This window comes from Homarus americanus, unplaced genomic scaffold (genome assembly GCF_018991925.1).
Source record: "Homarus americanus isolate GMGI-L3 unplaced genomic scaffold, GMGI_Hamer_2.0 scaffold45698, whole genome shotgun sequence".
Classification (NCBI taxonomy): domain Eukaryota; kingdom Metazoa; phylum Arthropoda; class Malacostraca; order Decapoda; family Nephropidae; genus Homarus; species Homarus americanus.
In genome coordinates, this window is record NW_024735554.1 from 16034753 (window position 1) to 16052845 (window position 18093).

The window sequence follows — 18093 nt, forward strand, 5'->3', positions numbered from 1 at the left end:
TCAAGAGACAATTTAAAAGTCTCTCTCTCTCTCTCTCTGCTGCTCCCAGGGCTCATGAATGACTGGCTGACCTCTCTAAGTGAGTGAGTATTAATGCTGGTACCTGGTGGACGACGTCAACATCAACATTGCATTTATAGTCTTGCAACATCCTGTACTGCCTCTGGGACGGACGCTGCTACTCTTTTTCAGTCTGTCTGTCTATCTGTCTGTCTGTCTGTCTGTCTGTCTCTTTGGTATCATGCCTTTCTTCTCTCACCAGCGTTCCACCTCTCCCTTCTCCTCTCCCAGCCATCCCACTCATGGCCGCATTAACAACGGTGCCCGAGGAGCCCGGGCCGGGGGCCCTGGGTCCAGGGGCCCTGGGTCCAGGGGGGCCCTTGAGCTTGCAAATATTTGTTATTATAATAATAATAATAATAATAATAATAATAATAATAATAATAATAATAATAATAATAATAATAAAGTAAAATTTGCAGCCCATTACCTTGCAGCATAAATAATAAATGTTTGCAGTACTGTATTGTATAAGGACACTTTATACTATTTATATTAGTAATAGTACTAATAAATATATATGCTGGTATTCCTCAGTTTGCACTATCTTTTCGTCTAAATATGAATGCTAGTGCACACACCCCTCACCACCCGCACCCCGGAGCATAAATACGCCGCGTCAACAGTCACTCGTTCAGTCTCGTTGTGATCACGTTCGATCACCACGTATCTGCTTGGGTGTGGTATGTGAGAGCTGCTCGGCGTGGCACTCATTGATTCATATTTATCATTGGATTTTATGTCTTTACTAAGGTTACTGGGCATTGGGTGATTATGATTCTATGCTTTAGAGTTAAGGTATAACGTGAATTTGGTGAACTGCAAATATCTACCAGTTTACCAATGCATGAAATTTGTGAATTTGTTATTTATCATATTATTTTCTGCATTTCAGGCTTTCAGTTTCAGTTATTAAAATAATGAGTGACAAAGGTTTAAGTGGAGCTGCTAAGTGCAATGCCAGAAAACAAAAACAACAACAGTATTCTGCTGAACTTAAAAAAATAAGAAAATTTACTTGATTTTTTGAACATATAAACCAAAATGAGAAAAGGAGACTTGCCACACTGTAGTACCTCGTCTGCCGATGTTACACCTACAACTGACCAACTAAAGGAAGATGACTTACCTGGCTGTAGTACCTCGTCTGCTACACATACAACTGATCAATTATAGAAAAGTGATGAAATTAAACGGCATGATATTCAGTACATTGAAACTGGTCCTGGGAAATGGAGAAGACCAATATCACAGGAACTTCAAATTTACTGGTCAAAGGCTGGGCCAGATACCTGTCAGCATCATGACTCTGAGTTTAAAGGAACATTAAGAACGTATGATTCAGGTGAGCATCAGAAACGCCGTTTCCTCCCTAAATCTGCAATCTTCAGAACTTTGAGTAATGGCGAATCAGTAAAGAGAGAATGGTTATTCTTCTCTAAATCACAAGGAAAACTCTGCTGTTTCACATGTTTGCTCTTCTCCAGTACATCTACAAGTTCACCATTTGTGCATGGTTTCAATGACTGGGCACACACCAGCAGAGCTCTTGGGGAACACGAATGTTCAGTGGATCCCAGAAAAACAACTCTAGCCTTTGTACAGCGATCAAAAATCGTTAATTGTATTGGCCAGCGGACTCCGTCATCAAATTGAAAATGAGAGGAAATATTGGCATTCAATACTTTTGCGTTTGGTAAAAGTAATAAAGTTTTTGAGTGAGCGTGGATTAGCGTTCAGAGGATCTGATCAAGTCATAGGATCACCCCATTATGGTAACTTCCTAGGTATTCTTGTACTAATATGCAAGTTTGATCCATTTCCGGCTGAACACATTTCACGGTTTGGAAATAAAAGCAAAGGAAATCCAAGTTACTTGAGCTCCACCATTTGTGATGAACTCATTTTGTTAATGGGAAAAAAGGTTTTGTCAACTGTTTGCAAAGAGATTCAGAGTGCAAAATACTACTCCTTATGTTTAGATTCTACACCCGATACCTCAAGAACTGACCAACTTGCATTCACTATTCGGTATGTTTCTTCGTCTGGTGAAGCAGTGGATCGTTTTTTACTTTACCTTCCCATCAGTAGTTACACAGGAGAAAATATGTGTGATAAGGTCCTGGACACATTGAATGAATTGAACATAGATGTTCAAAATTGTCGTGGACAATCGTACGATAATGCTGCCATATGTCTGGGAAATATGATGGTACATAATCTCATTGATATGTACGACGTGCTGCCCATTCACTGAACATGGTAGGAGTACATAGTGTTAGTTGTTGTGCTCAGGATCAACACATCGTTGGGCTATCTTGACAAAGGGTTTCACTCCAAATGAAAACAACAAGATTTTAACTTTAAAACGCTTGTCAACTACGTGATGATCTTGCCATGTTGAGGCTACAAAAGCATAGTGCCTGAACTATAAAAGCCTATATGAAATCCTGAAAGACTGTGGCAAATGGATTAATTGCTGGCCTAGGTTTCATGGCAAAATTGTGGAATAGAATACTTATTTGGTTCGATAAAGTGAGCCTAACTCTGCTTGAGTCTTTAGAGGAGTTCACTGAGAAACTGCGTGAAAAATTTGACGAGATTGAAGATGATGCAAAAACACTATGCCATGCACAAACCAACATTATCAATATGAAGAAAAACGTCAGAGAAAACGAAAGAGATATTTTGATGAAAGTAAATCACCAGGTGAAGAATTCACAGTATCCCCAGGTGAGATGTTCAGAGTGCAAACTTTCACTCTAATCATAGATAAACTGCGGACTTGTCTTGCACAACGTAAAGAAGCTTATAGAGGATTAGCAGATGATTTTGCATTTCTAAAATGTTTCTCAGAGCGTTTGCCATCTCACATTAAAATACAGAGACGATTTTGATTCTGATTGTGCTGATGAATTTGAAAATTTTTATGATCAGTTTGAAAGAGAAAATGGATTCACCACTGTCGATGCTCAAGTTCATAAATCATCAGAATTTGGAAGCAACTTTTCCAAATGCCAGGATAGCTTTGAGAATATTTCTGTCATTGCATGTCACAGTGTGTGAAGCAGAACGTAGCTTCTCAAAAATTAAACTGGTGAAAAGTGAAAGGCGTGCTACAGTGAGCCAAGATAAGCTGAACTGCCTTGCCATCATGTCCATTGAAAGCGATTTAACACGTGTGATTGACTTTAAAGATGTGGTTTCCCAATTTGCTGCTATGAAAGCTCAAAAGGCTAACATTTAGTTAAATACATCTATAAAGTACTTCATCTAGATACAGTTGTTTCTTCCAATAAATGAATTAAAATCAGACATTGTGATTACTACTATATTGTCAGATTTTATTTTATTGAAAGATAAATTTTGGTTTCCGAGTAATCTGAGTACGACTGCTGGTATGCAACTTAAAACTTACAGAGAAAACACTTGAAATGGCCTTATAGTTTATTATTTTACAAGTTTATTTCACAAAAAAAATCATTAAATAAACTACCTTTATTTGAAATTTTCGTCTTTTTCTTGAAAAAAAAACGGGGGATGGGATAAGGGGGGGCCCCTCTCGATAAAGTGCCGGGGGCCCTAGATTGTTTTGATGCGGCCCTGACCACTCCCTCTCCCTACTCCCGACTAAAAATCTCTCCCCTCTTCTTCCTTTTCTCTCCGGTCTTTCCCTTCCCTTCTCCCTCTCCCAGGTATATCTCCCTTTACTCTTCCTTCTCCTTTTCCAACCCTAATATCTAACTCCCTCTCTTTTCCTCATCCAGGACTTTCTCCCTCCCTTTTCCTCACCCAAGTATCCCCCTTTCTCCCTCTTCCTCCTCTCCCTAGCCTAGCATCTCACCCTCGCCTTCCTTCACCTTCTTCTCTCCATAGCTTAACGCCTCACCATCACACTCCCTCCTCCTCCTCATCCTCTCCCTGGCCTAGCACCGTCTCCCTCCTCCTCCACCTCACACACCATCATCCGGTTCAGTGAATGAGCCTCAGACCACCACCAAATGGAGGCGCGAGGTTGTCAGCCCCAAGAAAAGTTTATATTTTGTTTTCACTTTAGGTTTCGGTCGCCGCTACAGCCTCGATAGATACACCACAACCTGGCCACCGCCTCCAGTTTTCCTTTTTTATTTAGTATAATAAACACATTAGAATAAAATAAGACATCGTTTACAGGACAAAAACAGGCCCAAGACGGGGACCATAAAAGCTCGGAGCCGCAGTGACTGAACACGCGATGCCACCCTGTTCGCGAACAAGATTTAGGCTTACATAAACTATCAGAAGCACGCCCATAAATGCTACGTTTCCAAATTATAAGGCAGTAAAGCCGGCCTTATCTACCTCCGGGCCCCGCGGCCAACACGTACCCGTCTCTCTCTTATTGCTACATTCATCTGTTTCCAAATATCATTGTTCAGCCTAAAGTCACCGCACACCTCTCACACCCCTATAGTGTTGAATTCCATGAACTATAGATACAAGATACACACAATTATTGCCGCTATAAACAAACAAAAACGGCGGGCGTGAGAGAGGTCATGGTATCAGATCCTTCGACTGTGCAGTTGAAAACGAAAGAATAGATTCCGATCTGGCGGGACAATAATATGGCCGACCTTATGGCAGTAAATCTGTGGTGGACCGGACCCACTCGGCCAGACCCAGCCGGTCTACCTTACAGGTGCCACAGAAAAACAATTAAACGAATAACGTAACAGATACATCGATTATAAAAAAAAATACCTTGAACTTAATACGTCATTGTTTTAGTCTATATATATATATATATATATATATATATATATATATATATATATATATATATATATATATATATATATATATATATATATATATATATATATATATATAATACAAAACCATTCAGAAAACAGGCTAGGTTATAACAGTGGAATAATAATAATAATAATAATAATAATAATAATTTAAATATAAATAATAATTATTATTATTATTATAATTATAATAAAAATATCAACAACGAAAATAAAAATAACCAATTCAAAGAAGAATATGAATAAGTAGATGACATAAAGGAAACAAAAAAAAATTCCAAAGAGAGATATCATGAGAATAAGAATGAGAAAATGAAGAAGACTCGGACAAGGGAAGGAAAAAAGATTAAATAAAAGACAAAGCGAATGAGCATAAGAACAGGAATAAGAACAATACACATACTAATCACAGTGTTCACGTAACCAAGAAGAACCCGAACAAGAAGAGCAACACCAAGAACAAGAAGACCAAGAAGAACCCGAAGAACAAAAAGAACAAAAAGAACAAGAACAAGTAAAACAAGACCAGTAACAGCAAGAAGAACAAGAAAAAACAAGAACAAAAACAAGAAGAACAAGAAACAAAAAAAATTAGAAGGAGAAGAATCTAAGGAAATACGACAATTACAAAATGATATGAAGAAAAAAAAACGATAAAAAAGTAAAAAGAAAAGAAAATGAAAGAAAAGTTGGTAAAAAAATAATACAATAATCACAAACACATAAGCAAAACCGGATTTAAATCCTCTTCATATATTTTGTTCTTTCTCTGTTCTCTGGTCATTCGTGGAGTCCTACCCTCTCCCTCCCTTCTCTTCTGTCCCACAATACTCCCTTTTTCTTTTTATTCATTTCCTCGACCCCCAGCACCTCCCCTCTCTCACATTCCATCCTTCTCTTCCCTTTCCATCTTCCCCTTCTATCAATTGTTTCCCCTTTTCATTTTTTCTTCAATTCTTTACTATTGTTGTTTCCTCTCTCAAACTTTCCTGGTTTTCTCTCTCTCTCTCTCTCTCTCTCTCTCTCTCTCTCTGTTTCTCTCTCTCTTGTTTTCTGCTCTCTCTCTCTCTCTCTCTCTCTCTCTCTCTCTCTCTCTCTCTCTCTCTCCACTTTCACTCTACCATAAATATTTCACCTGTCCATTATTTTCTTTTTATCTATTTATTATTCACCTTCTTTCTTATTCTTCTAATCTTCTTCTCTTCTCCCTGTCTACCATTTATTTCCACTTGCTTCTCTCCCTTATCTCAATTATTTCTTCTCTCCCTTTCTCTTACTTTCTCATTTCCACCTCCACCTTCTTCCCATCCACCATATATTCCATCATTTCAAACCCCCATCCTCACTCCTTCCTACCCTCCCTCCTTCTCTCCTTCCTACGCAACCTCGATCTGTCCCTCCTACCCTCCCTCCCACCCTCCAAACCAACCCTCCTCCTCACCCTCCTTCCATACCTCCCCTTCCAAACCCACCCCCTATTCCCTCTCTCCTACAAAACCTTTATCTGTCCCTCCTACCTTCTCACACACCCTTCCTCTTTCCCACCCTCTTTTTCTCTCCCTCCCTCCCTCCCTTAGAGATCATTTACCGACACGTGGCAGCAATAATCACAGGTAGTGCCAATGTCATCAACACTAGATTATAAACTCCCTCGCTCGGTAAATCCCCTTCGGTAAATCCCATTTAGGGAGGGAGATTGTAATCCCTATTGTTGTGGGAGAACATTACGAGGTGCGCGTCCAGGCGGAAGATAGTGAGAGAGGGGCTATATGGGGAGTCGTTTTTGAGAGAGAGAGAGAGAGAGAGAGAGAGAGAGAGAGAGAGAGAGAGAGAGAGAGAGAGAGAGAGAGATTTTAGATACTATTAAGATGAAAAGGAGAGTTAGGGTAAATAAATGAAAGAATATATAATGGTAATGTAATGTTAAGATCTGAAATGAGAAAATTGTAATGAAAGAGAAAGACAAACACACAAAAATCTCTCTCTCTCTCTCTCTCTCCAGGATGGGGTCGGGTCGTCATAGAGGAGCCATCACCAGCGTCAGGTTGGTAATCTAATGAAGCCATCAGGTGACTCCAGGTAATCCCATGTTATGAGAGGCGGCTCTGTGGGAACCTGACCCTTCCCTCCCACCCCCCTCCTGCGCCACGGGGGACCCCTTGTTGTTGTCATGGGTCTGCTAAGTACCACTTTTCCTAGGTATTGCTTCTGCTTGGTATTGATTATGCTAAGTATTGATTAAGCTAGGTACTGCTTCTCCTAGGTACTGTGCCTGATGGACACTGTTTCTGATAGGTATACCTCTCCAACTAGGCACCTGCATTTATTAGGTAGTGGGAGAAATTTGTCTTGTTCCTGCTAGATAGTGTTAATAATGCCCTAAGGACCATTTTCCTTCCTCTGGTTTGATCTAGGTGTAGTTTGGTCTGGCCTGGGAGTCAACTGGTTTCGCCCACTCAAGAAAGTGCTCTGGTCTGATATAAACTCGTTGTTGATTATCCTTGTTCGATTCACCTTAATGATTACCAATATTTACATACCTGTATTATGTATAGTTTGGTCCCGTCTAGAAACTGTTCTCTGGGAATGTTCTGACCTGCCCTGAGATTTATCTGGTCTGAAAGTGGCCTTCAATGGTCTGGGAAAAGTCTGACCGGTTCGGGACCTTCCACAACTAATCTAGGAGTGGTCTGACCTGCCTCCGCGATGCCCCCGGCATAGTGCCTGTGACGACGGCATGTTTAACTTAATGGAATCGATCATGGTACCATGATGCAACCTGGTGGTGGTGAGGATGGATAGGGGATAGTGGTGATGGTGGTGGTGGGGATACATGTGGCGGTAATGGTGATGTGGTTGGTGGTTGGGATAGTGGTAATGGTAGTGGTGTTTGGGGATGGTGGTGGGGGTGGTGGTAATATAGGTGGTAGTGATATAGGTGGTGGTGGGGATGTTGGTGGTGCAGGTGGTGATGGGGGTGGTGGAGATGCAGGTGGTGGTGAGGATAGTGGTGGTGGGGTAGTGAAGAGGATGATGGTGATGCAGGTGGTGATGGTGGTATGTGGAGTTTGTCATTGTGTTAGGGGTAGAGGTGGTGGGGTGGGGTGGTATTGGTGGGGATGTGGGTGGTGGGGGTCCTCCTCTCACCTGTGTCAGTCACCCCACCAGCATCATTCACCTCTCTCTTGCTGTATAGAGATGTATTGCGATTCTTTACTCTTTCTCTTCCTCCTCCCCTCTCTTTTTCTGTCTCTGTTATTATCATTATTTCTATCTGTCTCTTTCATATTCTGTCTATGGCTGCAGACCCCCGCTAAGGGCCCACACTATCCGTAGGTTCGTACTTTTCCTTGTACTCTCACCAAATCCGTACTCATCTTGGATCCGTATTCATTAGTTAACCCCCAATAAGCCCGTCATACCCTTCCTATTCCCGTACTGTGGCTTGGGTATGTACTCACCTTTGCTGGACTTGGTGAAGGACTGTGTGAGGGCGCGGGAGAAGTGCTCATCGACAGCGGTGGCCAGATCCCCGCTGAAGTACGTCAACACTACACAGTTGGCGGAGATGTAGTGGGCGTCCGCGTGTTGCTGCTCCCCCTGGCGATGATACTACAGTCAGGCTCACTCCTGGGTGTACTGCATGACGGTGAAATGTGAGGGAGAGGGAGGAGGGCTGTGAGGGAGGAGGAGGAGGCTGTGAGGGAGGAGGAGGAGGAGGGCTGTGAGGGAGGAGGAGGGCTGTGAAAGATGTAGTGGTTATGAGGGAGGAGGAGGGCTGTGAAGGAGGAGAGCGGTTGTGAGGGAAGAGGGCAGTTGTGAGGGAGAGGGAAGGCTGTAAGGGGGAGGGATGTTGGGAGGGAGTAGAGATATTTCAGTTCATAGAAGGGAGAAAGAAAGATGGTCTGGCTAAACTTTGTCGTCATGAACAAATGGGGGGGTAGAGACAAATTATCTGGCTATATCCAAAGAAAGTGAGTCCAATAAGCAAGGCTGCCCGTTAGAGACAGTGTGGATGCAGTACAATGTATAGTAAACCTTCGCGACACAAGGAGGCAGCATGGCCGGTGCTGCTCTCGACTGCATTAACTTCCCCAAGTTGTTAATTTACAGGTGTGTAAACCGGAAGCGCCCGGGAATCGAATTATCGACCCCTGGAACAGGAGTCGAGGGCTGTATCCAATCGACCGCCGCCTCTGTATTACTTGGGGATAAAATAGAGGGAAGGGGTGAAGAGACTGGCTATACTGCACGGTGGGGAGGGGAGGATGGAAGACAGATGTAGCCTGTTTATATTGCTTGGGGAAGGGGGGGGCACAATCTGACTATACCACTCGGGAGTATAATGGGAGGGAGGGGCTAAGGGCTGGAGGGTATAGAACATGTGTACTGATGGTAGACAAGCACAACACTCACCCTGGCTACACTGTGCTCAAGAAATATTACTTGTGTTTAATTACGACAAATGGTAATGAAAGATATGGTGATGATCTTAACTACCGACTTTCTCCTAAACTGTAACAATTCTTTAATTCAAAGTTATGTCAAAGTCACAATAATGACTTAATCTACATTAGATTTAACATGTAATATATTATAGTTAATGCCATGGTTATAATTCACTCAATAAACCTTAATTTTTAATATTATATTGACGTATGAAAGACTGAAGAAAAGAAAGAGAGAGAGAGAGAGAGAGAGAGAGAGAGAGAGAGAGAGAGAGAGAGAGAGAGGGGGGTGAGTAAATGAACATCAAAGAGATGGACTAATAAGGGTCAGAAGGTGTAACTCCCTGTGCTACACAGTGGCTGTACACACACACACACTAACCTTCTCATCAGTCTTGGAAGAGTGAGACACAGGTTGCTGTTGCTGCTGTTGCTGTGATTGCTGCTGTTGTTGCGCCTGTTGCTGCTGTGAGGCTACTGGTGAGGAACACACCCCGGCGTGAGTGGCAGCAGACACAGCAGCGGCAGCAGTAGGAGCTGGTGGCGCTGACGCTGCTGCTGCCGCTGCTGCTACTGCTGCAGCTGCTGCACCAGATTGCGGGTTGGGCAGGGGTGCTGTAGAGGTGCTAGTAGAGGCGGCTGCAGCGGCTGCGGCGAACTGCTGCTGCTGCTGTTGCTGCTGCTGCAGGTCCGGCGTGGGTGGTTGTGACGACCCTCCTGCACCAGCGTCCTGTAGTCGGTACTTCTGGGGGAGACAACCCCGTGTTATACTGGTATACTCATACTAGCACACTGGCATACTGGTATACTCATACTGGCATACTGGCATACTGGTATACCCTGGCATACTGGCATACTGGCATACTATAGTATACTGGCATTCTGGTATACTCATACTGGCATACTAGCATACTAGTATACTAGCATATTAGCATACTAATATACTCATATTGGTATACTAGTATACTAGCATACTGGTATACTCATGCTGGCATACTAGCATATATATACTCATATTGGCAAACTATTCTATTATAGCATACTGGTATACTCATACTGGCATATTAGCATACTAGTATACTAGTATACTAGCATACTGGTATACTCATGCTGGCATACTAGCATACTAATATACTCATATTGGCAAACTAACATTCTATTATACTAGCATACTAGTATACTAGCATACTGGTATACTCATACTGACATACTAGCATACTGGTATACTCAAAATGGTATACTTTTTGATGGTATACTAATGTACTTGTGTCCAATAATAAAGGAATACTCTTAGGTTTCGCTCCATTACCACTAAATGGTAAAGGGATTTACCTAATATAACAAGTTTCTCCACTACTGTGGGTGAGGTGTAGCTCGTCTGGGGTGCACGGCGGTGCTCTGACGTGTTCATATGTAGAATGAGCGAGGAAGGGTGTCAAGAAAAATTAACTCGTCCCTCCTTCAAGTGGAAACAACTCTCGCTTCCTGACCTGATATTCGCTGGCTCACGTTCGTGGCACCCGAGTCCACCACCGAGCTATGAATGGTTCCTAATTTTACCGCTGGGGAAGTGATAGTAGTCGAGTACAGTGCCGACTATAATGCCTCCCTGTGTGCTCAAGAGGTTATGTTCGCGCTCTCTCAAACATGTCCTCAGGCCTATGGCACCCACTTGTATAGTCTCACCCTAAAGTTCGTTAACTCTCCCAGCCAGCTATTGCTGCACCGCCTGCTTCAGATGTATGAACCTGAGTTTGTTACTTCGAATCTGTAGATTCATTTGTATCAGTTTTATGTTCTGGTTGGTACTGAGACAGTTTCAAACATCTGAAGCAGGCAGTGTAGCAATAGCTGGCTGGGAGAGTTCACGAACTTTAGGGTGAGACTACTTCGGGAACCGAACTAAAGTTAATTTCTACAAACATTAACAGACGATAAGAGAGGATGTTGTACTGTGAAACATCCTTATAGGGAGTTGATGTCTGAGGAAGACTCATACTGCTGGTAGAAATTTATACTGGTGGCGATGTAATAGTTCGTTGAACCTCATTTACTTATAAGTGAGTGTTCCGGGACATATCACTGTACGTAATTTATCCCTGGATCTTGACCTAGTGTACGTGATTATCTTGTGAATGTTTCATTTTTGTACGTGAACATCCAAGGAATCTTAAATCTTTGTGCGTGAATAGACTACAAACCCGATGATTTTTAGCTTGCGCTAAACACATAAATTCAATTCTTCACAGTTGATGGGCTGATTCTTTACCTGAGTGAGGCATGAGCGGCCTCTACACCCCATAGTTCATTCCCAACTTTTCCTCTCCGTTAATTAGTCTTCTGTTGAGAAAAGGTTTCGGAAATTCATTCTCAATAACTTCACCTCTCGCCCTTGAACAACCATGAACAGACACAATAACAGATTTTCGGGCGTTCCTGTTGGGTCATCGTCACCTAAATCTCGTCAGGGCGACCATCCCCAGTTCAGAAGTAGAACCAGTTCACTGTGGAGATGGAGTAGAGGCACAAGCTGTTCGGATACACCTGGCAAACGACAGTCTTGTAGTATACAATATCTATAAACCGCCTACCAAACGACTAGAAGACGGTGAACTACTGACACAAGCAACACAGGAACTTGTGCTCATTGCTGGGGACTTCAATGCCCACCATCCATTGATCAATTCGACCACAAGAATGAACCTGGATGGTCGTCACCTAGTGGAACTGCTGACAGATGTTCCAGAAATAACGCTCATTAATACTGGGGAACCAACACACATACTGGGAAGAACATTGGACCTCACATTCATCTCCACTGAGCTCGTTCCAGGAGCTCAGTGGGAGATAGATGATGAACTGACCAGTGACCACTTTGCAACGACAACTACTTTGAGAATGGAACTACTCCCTCCTCCCCCACGTCAGCCACCCAGATGGAATACCAAGAAAGCAAATTGGAAATTATATCGAGATGAACTCCAAAAATGGTTTTCGAACTATGAACCAGCAGAAGATATTGACCAACTAAACCAGGACCTTACTGGTGCCATACAACAAGCAGCAGAGGAAGCAATACCAAAAACAAACCCTACAAATAGACACCACAAAGACAACTGGTTCTACAATGACGAAGTGAGAGAACAGAATCACAGAATCAACACATTCAGAAGACATCTCCGACAATACCCTTCCCCTGAGGGAGTGAAACTCTTGAGAGCTGCTGTTCAACATGCTCGTCAAATTACTCAGAAAATTAGGGAAGACAAATGGCTCGAGTGGTGCGCAACCTTTAATGCACACACCAGCCTGAGTGAACTCTGGAGAAAACTCAGGATAGCAACAGGAAAATTGCCCAGATCTCCAGCCCACCCCCAGCCACTACAGGAAGCAAATCGCTTGGCAGAGCACTTTGCAGAACGCTCGTCATCAGCTCAACTACCTCCTGAAATAAGACTTCATCTACAGCAAGTACAACTGGAGAGAGAAGTAGTAGTCAGACATGCAATTGAACAAGCTGACACTACAGACTGTCTGTTTACTATAGACGAAATCAGAAGGGCCAGGAAAACAAGCAAAGACACCGCTCCTGGCAGTGATGGTATAACCTATTCATTGCTCAGCAATGCAGGACTTGCTGGTGAACTTGCTCTCATAACAGTTATAAACGCATCATGGTCAGCAGGCAAACTCCCGTCAGCTTGGAAAGGAGCAAACATTGTTCCTATTCCCAAACCCAATGATCCCCCGAATTTCAGACCAATATCACTAACAGCATGCATCGGCAAAACCGCCGAAAGGATGGTCCTTACACGACTCCTCTGGAAAATTGGACCACTTCACCACAATATCTTTGGATTCACCAAAGGTCTCAGCACTGCACACAGTTTGGCCACTCTCCTGGGATCGATTGGTCAAAATAAGGCAATCGTAGTATTCCTTGATCTAGAGAAAGCATTTGAGCTGGCAAATGCACAGGCCATTGTAACCACTCTGGCCCGGAAAGGCGTCAAAGGATACCTACTGGCTTGGATTGCTGACTATCTCCAAAACAGAACAGCAAGAGTTACTTGTCAAGGACAAGTCTCAGGTCAGCAAAGACTGGAAAATGGCACACCACAAGGAGGAGTTCTTAGTCCAACTCTCTTCAACATCCTCATGGAAAACTTGTGTCGGCTCCCCTTTCAGGAGGGTACCAGACTGCTGTGCTATGCTGACGACTTAGCACTGATAGTAAAAGGCAGAAACCAAATCGGCAAAGTCCAAAGAGCACTAGACCTCATCAGTGAAGAATGTATGAGGCTCGGGCTCAAGATATCAATCCCCAAATCGAAAGCCATGAGGTTTGGACACAATGAGCCGGTGACACAACTTCAAATACAAGGTATTGCCCTACAATGGGTCAATGTATACAAATACCTGGGCATCTGGATTGACAAACGCCTCAAATTTGACACTGAGATAAACTATCTAAGAGACCGAATAGGCAAGAGAGTCAACATGATGAGAGCCATGACAGGACCCAAGGTGGGTGCGGGACATGTAGTCCTAAGAACGCTATATATACACGCCATTCGATCATTAACAGACTATGCGACACCGGCTCTTAACACACTGTCTGAGGGGCAGTGGGCGAAATTAGAAGTTGCCCAGAATAACGCTATGAGAGCCATTGTCAAGGCACCTATGTGGACAAAAATTGAAAACTTACACATGGAGACAGGTCTCACATCTCTCCAAACCAGAGCGGAACGATTAACAGCGTGCTTTGCAACAAAACTGATTACCAGGGCTCGGGAGGGTGACATCAAGAATGGACTCTTACGAGCACTGAACCTTAACAGAGATGTCTTTAACAAGAAAACATGGCTATTGTGCGCAGCTGACGCTGTAAATCGACTGAAATTGAAAGACACAATCCTCAGCAAAGGATCTGATACAATGAGTCCAGACTATGGCACCCCAGCACCGTGGGGGTCCCCGCCAGCAGTTTTCAACATTCTACAAACTGGGACAAGAAAGGCTGACTGTAACCCACATGAGCTCCCACAGATAGCAGAGAGAAACATGAAGGCTCTAACACCTCACAATAGTTCAGTGTATTACACAGACGGTTCTGTAGAGACCACCAGTACGAAGGCAGGAGCAGCCTTCACTATAGAAGGAGGTAACACGTCCCTTTGGAAAACTTCAGATGGATGCTCTACTTTGCAAATTGAGCTAGCTGCCATACTTGAAGCCCTAAGACACGCTTCCGTAAACAGTCAACAAGGCATTGTAATACACACTGACTCGCGATGTGCTATTGAAGCACTACAATGCAGAAAGCATAGAGACAACATTCATCTCAGAACATCCGTTATTGGACTACTGCAAGGTTTAAAACTACAAGATCGGCAAGTTATCATTAACTGGGTGCCCAGTCATATCGGAATCCCAGGGAATGAACGAGCTGATGCTGCTGCCAAGGCTGCGTTAGAACAGTGAAACAATGAGATGAACATCCCGCCCAGTCAGGAGCAGATAAAGAAGACAACAATAACACGAACCGCCCAGTGGAAAATAGAGAAACACAGAAGGTTAACACCAGTATCACGATCGGCCAGGTGGTACTATCTGGTCACGAACTATGAGAGACCACCACTCATGAAGAATATAACAAGAAGGGAAGAAGTCAAATTCCACCGACTGAGACTGGGATACCCATGCATTTGGGAAATAATTGTAACAACACCAGCAGAGCAGCGCATATGCAAGACCTGTGACAGCGGAGCAGAAAACACACTGAAGCACTACCTTATAGAGTGCCCTGGAACACAATTAGCTAGGAGAAACATACAAACCCCTATCACAGCAGAGAAGGTTGCCAGAAAGCTAACCACCAACCACTCTCAAGAAACCCTACAGTTTCTTACCAAGCATCCCCCCCCCCCACACTAGGAGATGTGCATTTAATCAAAAAGACGCTGGTGTTTTATCCCAGCAGTGGGTGGACCAGCATTTTAGCTTAAGGTCCGCGTAGGTAATATTCCTACAAATCAATTAAAAAAAAAGTCACCTAAAGATCCAACCACGTTGCCTCCCGTGCTTGCGGGCAGTGTGCCACCGAGAGCTAACAAGTACTGTCTGAGCAAAACAAAGCCTTGGACATTAAACACAACTATGGAAAAATTAATAATGAACAAACACAAAATCAATATAGGAACATTCTGCTATTAAGTGAAGTAAGATGGACAGGTTCGAATAACTTTAGTGGTGAAGATTTTTACTTCATATATTCAGGTGGTAAAAAACATGAGAGAGGTGTTGGTGTTCTTGTAAACCAGAAGTTGAGCAGCTGTGTAAAGGGATATTGGGCAGTGTGAGATAGAGTTTTGTTAGTCAAGTTTAACGCTAAACCCCGGGACTTGGTAATAATACAGGTTTATGAACCAACGAGTGATAGTGAAGATGAAGTCTTAAAACTTTATGAAGATTTAAAGAAAGTAAAAGACATCGTAAAGTTTAATGAATGTCTTATTATAATGGGTGATTTTAACGCAACAGTTGAGTTAGCACCAGAAGTAAGGCCACATGGGTTGGGTAATAGAAATGAGAGAGGAGAAATATTAATTGTCTTTTGTTAGCAAAACAAGACCTATCCAGGGGCAGATTGTGGTCAGATCACCTCCCAGGAAAGAGCTTAGTGAGACTAAAACTTCAAAATATTAAAAATAAAACTATGGACAAAATCAAATGGGATTTGGGGAAGCTCAAAACAGGGACAGGGATAGAATATGGAATGGAAACCGATTTTTTTATTTTTTTCATTGTTGCTAGATGGTAACTTTGATGTGCAAGAACCAGGAAAACAATTTAATAATTACAAAGGAGTAATGTTAGAGACTTGGGAAAATCGTAGGCATAGGAGGAACGAGACTAAAAGTGAGTGGATAACAAGTGAAATTTTAAAGATATTGGACGAAGAAATAAGGTCAAACGAAGTGAGACATACTTAAAAGCTTTAAAAAAATAAATCAAAAGACTGTAGACAGGCCAAGAAATGCAAGGAGATTGAAAATGATAACAGAAGGCATAACTTATGAACTCTACAGAAAGATTAAACAAATTAAGTGAAATGACTAGTCATATTGTGTAATGTAAACTAACTTAATCTAATTTTAACCTATCCAAACCTATTTTATCCTATCCTTACCTAACCTAACCTAGCTTAACTTAAACCTAACATTAGATTGGTTAGGTTAGGCAATATCAGTTTTGGTTAGGTTAAGTTAGGTATCCTAATGAAACCTACCTAGCCTAACCTAACCTAACCTATTCTAACGTGACCACGACTAACTATGGTAGGCTAGGCTTGATAAAGATAGCATACAATTGGCTTGCTAAGTTAAATTAAATTATTTTTTTTTACATTACACAAGTTGACTAGTCATTACACGAAATACATATATATCTTCTATATATATAAAACAAAGAAGTATGTCTGTGTGTTTGTGTGTCCGCACGAGAATCTCGGAAACTACTTTACCGATCTATAGTGATGATGGATGGTGTTATATGTAGTGATGATGGATGATGATGTTATATGTAATGATGATGGGTGGTGTTATTTGTAGTGATGATGGATGATGTTATATGTAGTGAAGATGGATGTTGTTATATGTAGTGATGATGGGTGGTGTTATATGTAGTGATGATGGATGATGTTATATGTAGTGATGATGGATGGTGTTATATGTAGTGATGAGGGGATGGTTTGATATGCAGTGATGATGGATGATGTTATATGTAGTGATGATGGATGTTATGATATGTAGTGATGATGTATGGTGTTATATGTAGTGATGATGGATGGTTTTATATGTAGTGATGATGGAAAATGTTATATGTAGTGATGATGGATGTTGTTATATGTAGTGATGATGGATGTTATTATATGTAGTGATGATGGATGGTTTTATATGTAGTGATGATGGATGGTTTTATATGTAGTGATGATGGATGATGTTATATGTAGTGATGATGGATGTTGTTATATGTAGTGATGATGGGTGGTGTTATATGTAGCGATGATGGATGTTGTTATATGTAAAGATGATGGATGGTGTTATATGTAGTGATGATGGATGATGATGTTATATGTAGTGATGATGGGTGGTGTTATATGTAGTGATGATGGATGATGTTATATGTAGTGATGATGGATGTGTTATATGTAGTGATGATGATTGATGGTTTGATATGCAGTGATGATGGATGATGTTATCATTGTTAGTGATGATGGATGTGTTATATGTAGTGATGATGATGGTATGTAGTGATGATGGATGGTTTTATATGTAGTGATGATGGAAAATGTTATATGTAGTGATGATGGATGTTGTTATATGTAGTGATGATGGATGTTATTATATGTAGTGATGATGGATGGTTTTATATGTAGTGATGATGGATGGTTTTATATGTAGTGATGATGGATGATGTTATATGTAGTGATGATGGATGTTGTTATATGTAGTGATGATGGGTGGTGTTATATGTAGCGATGATGGATGTTGTTATATGTAAAGATGATGGATGGTGTTATATGGAGTGATGATGATGATGATGGTGATGGGTGGTGTTATATGTAGTGATGATGGATGATGTTATATGTAGTGATGATGGATGGTGTTATATGTAGTGATGATGGATGGTAGTGATGATGGATGATGGATGATGTTATATGTAGTGATGATGGATGGTGTTATATGTAGTGATGGTTTGATATGTAGTGATGATGGATGATG

The 18093-nt window shown here is 42.0% G+C and overlaps 1 protein-coding gene across 1 annotated transcript in view; it reads right to left on the minus strand.

Moving 5' to 3' along the window:
• The window catches only part of LOC121871542 (transcription cofactor vestigial-like protein 2), a gene marked incomplete in the record, with an annotated part of 118592 nt that overhangs the window by 69431 nt on the left and 31068 nt on the right, over window positions 1-18093 (minus strand). The window contains 2 exon segments of the mRNA XM_042373985.1: window positions 8318-8456; window positions 9687-10049. Coding sequence (XP_042229919.1) covers window positions 8318-8456; window positions 9687-10049 — 502 coding nt within the window.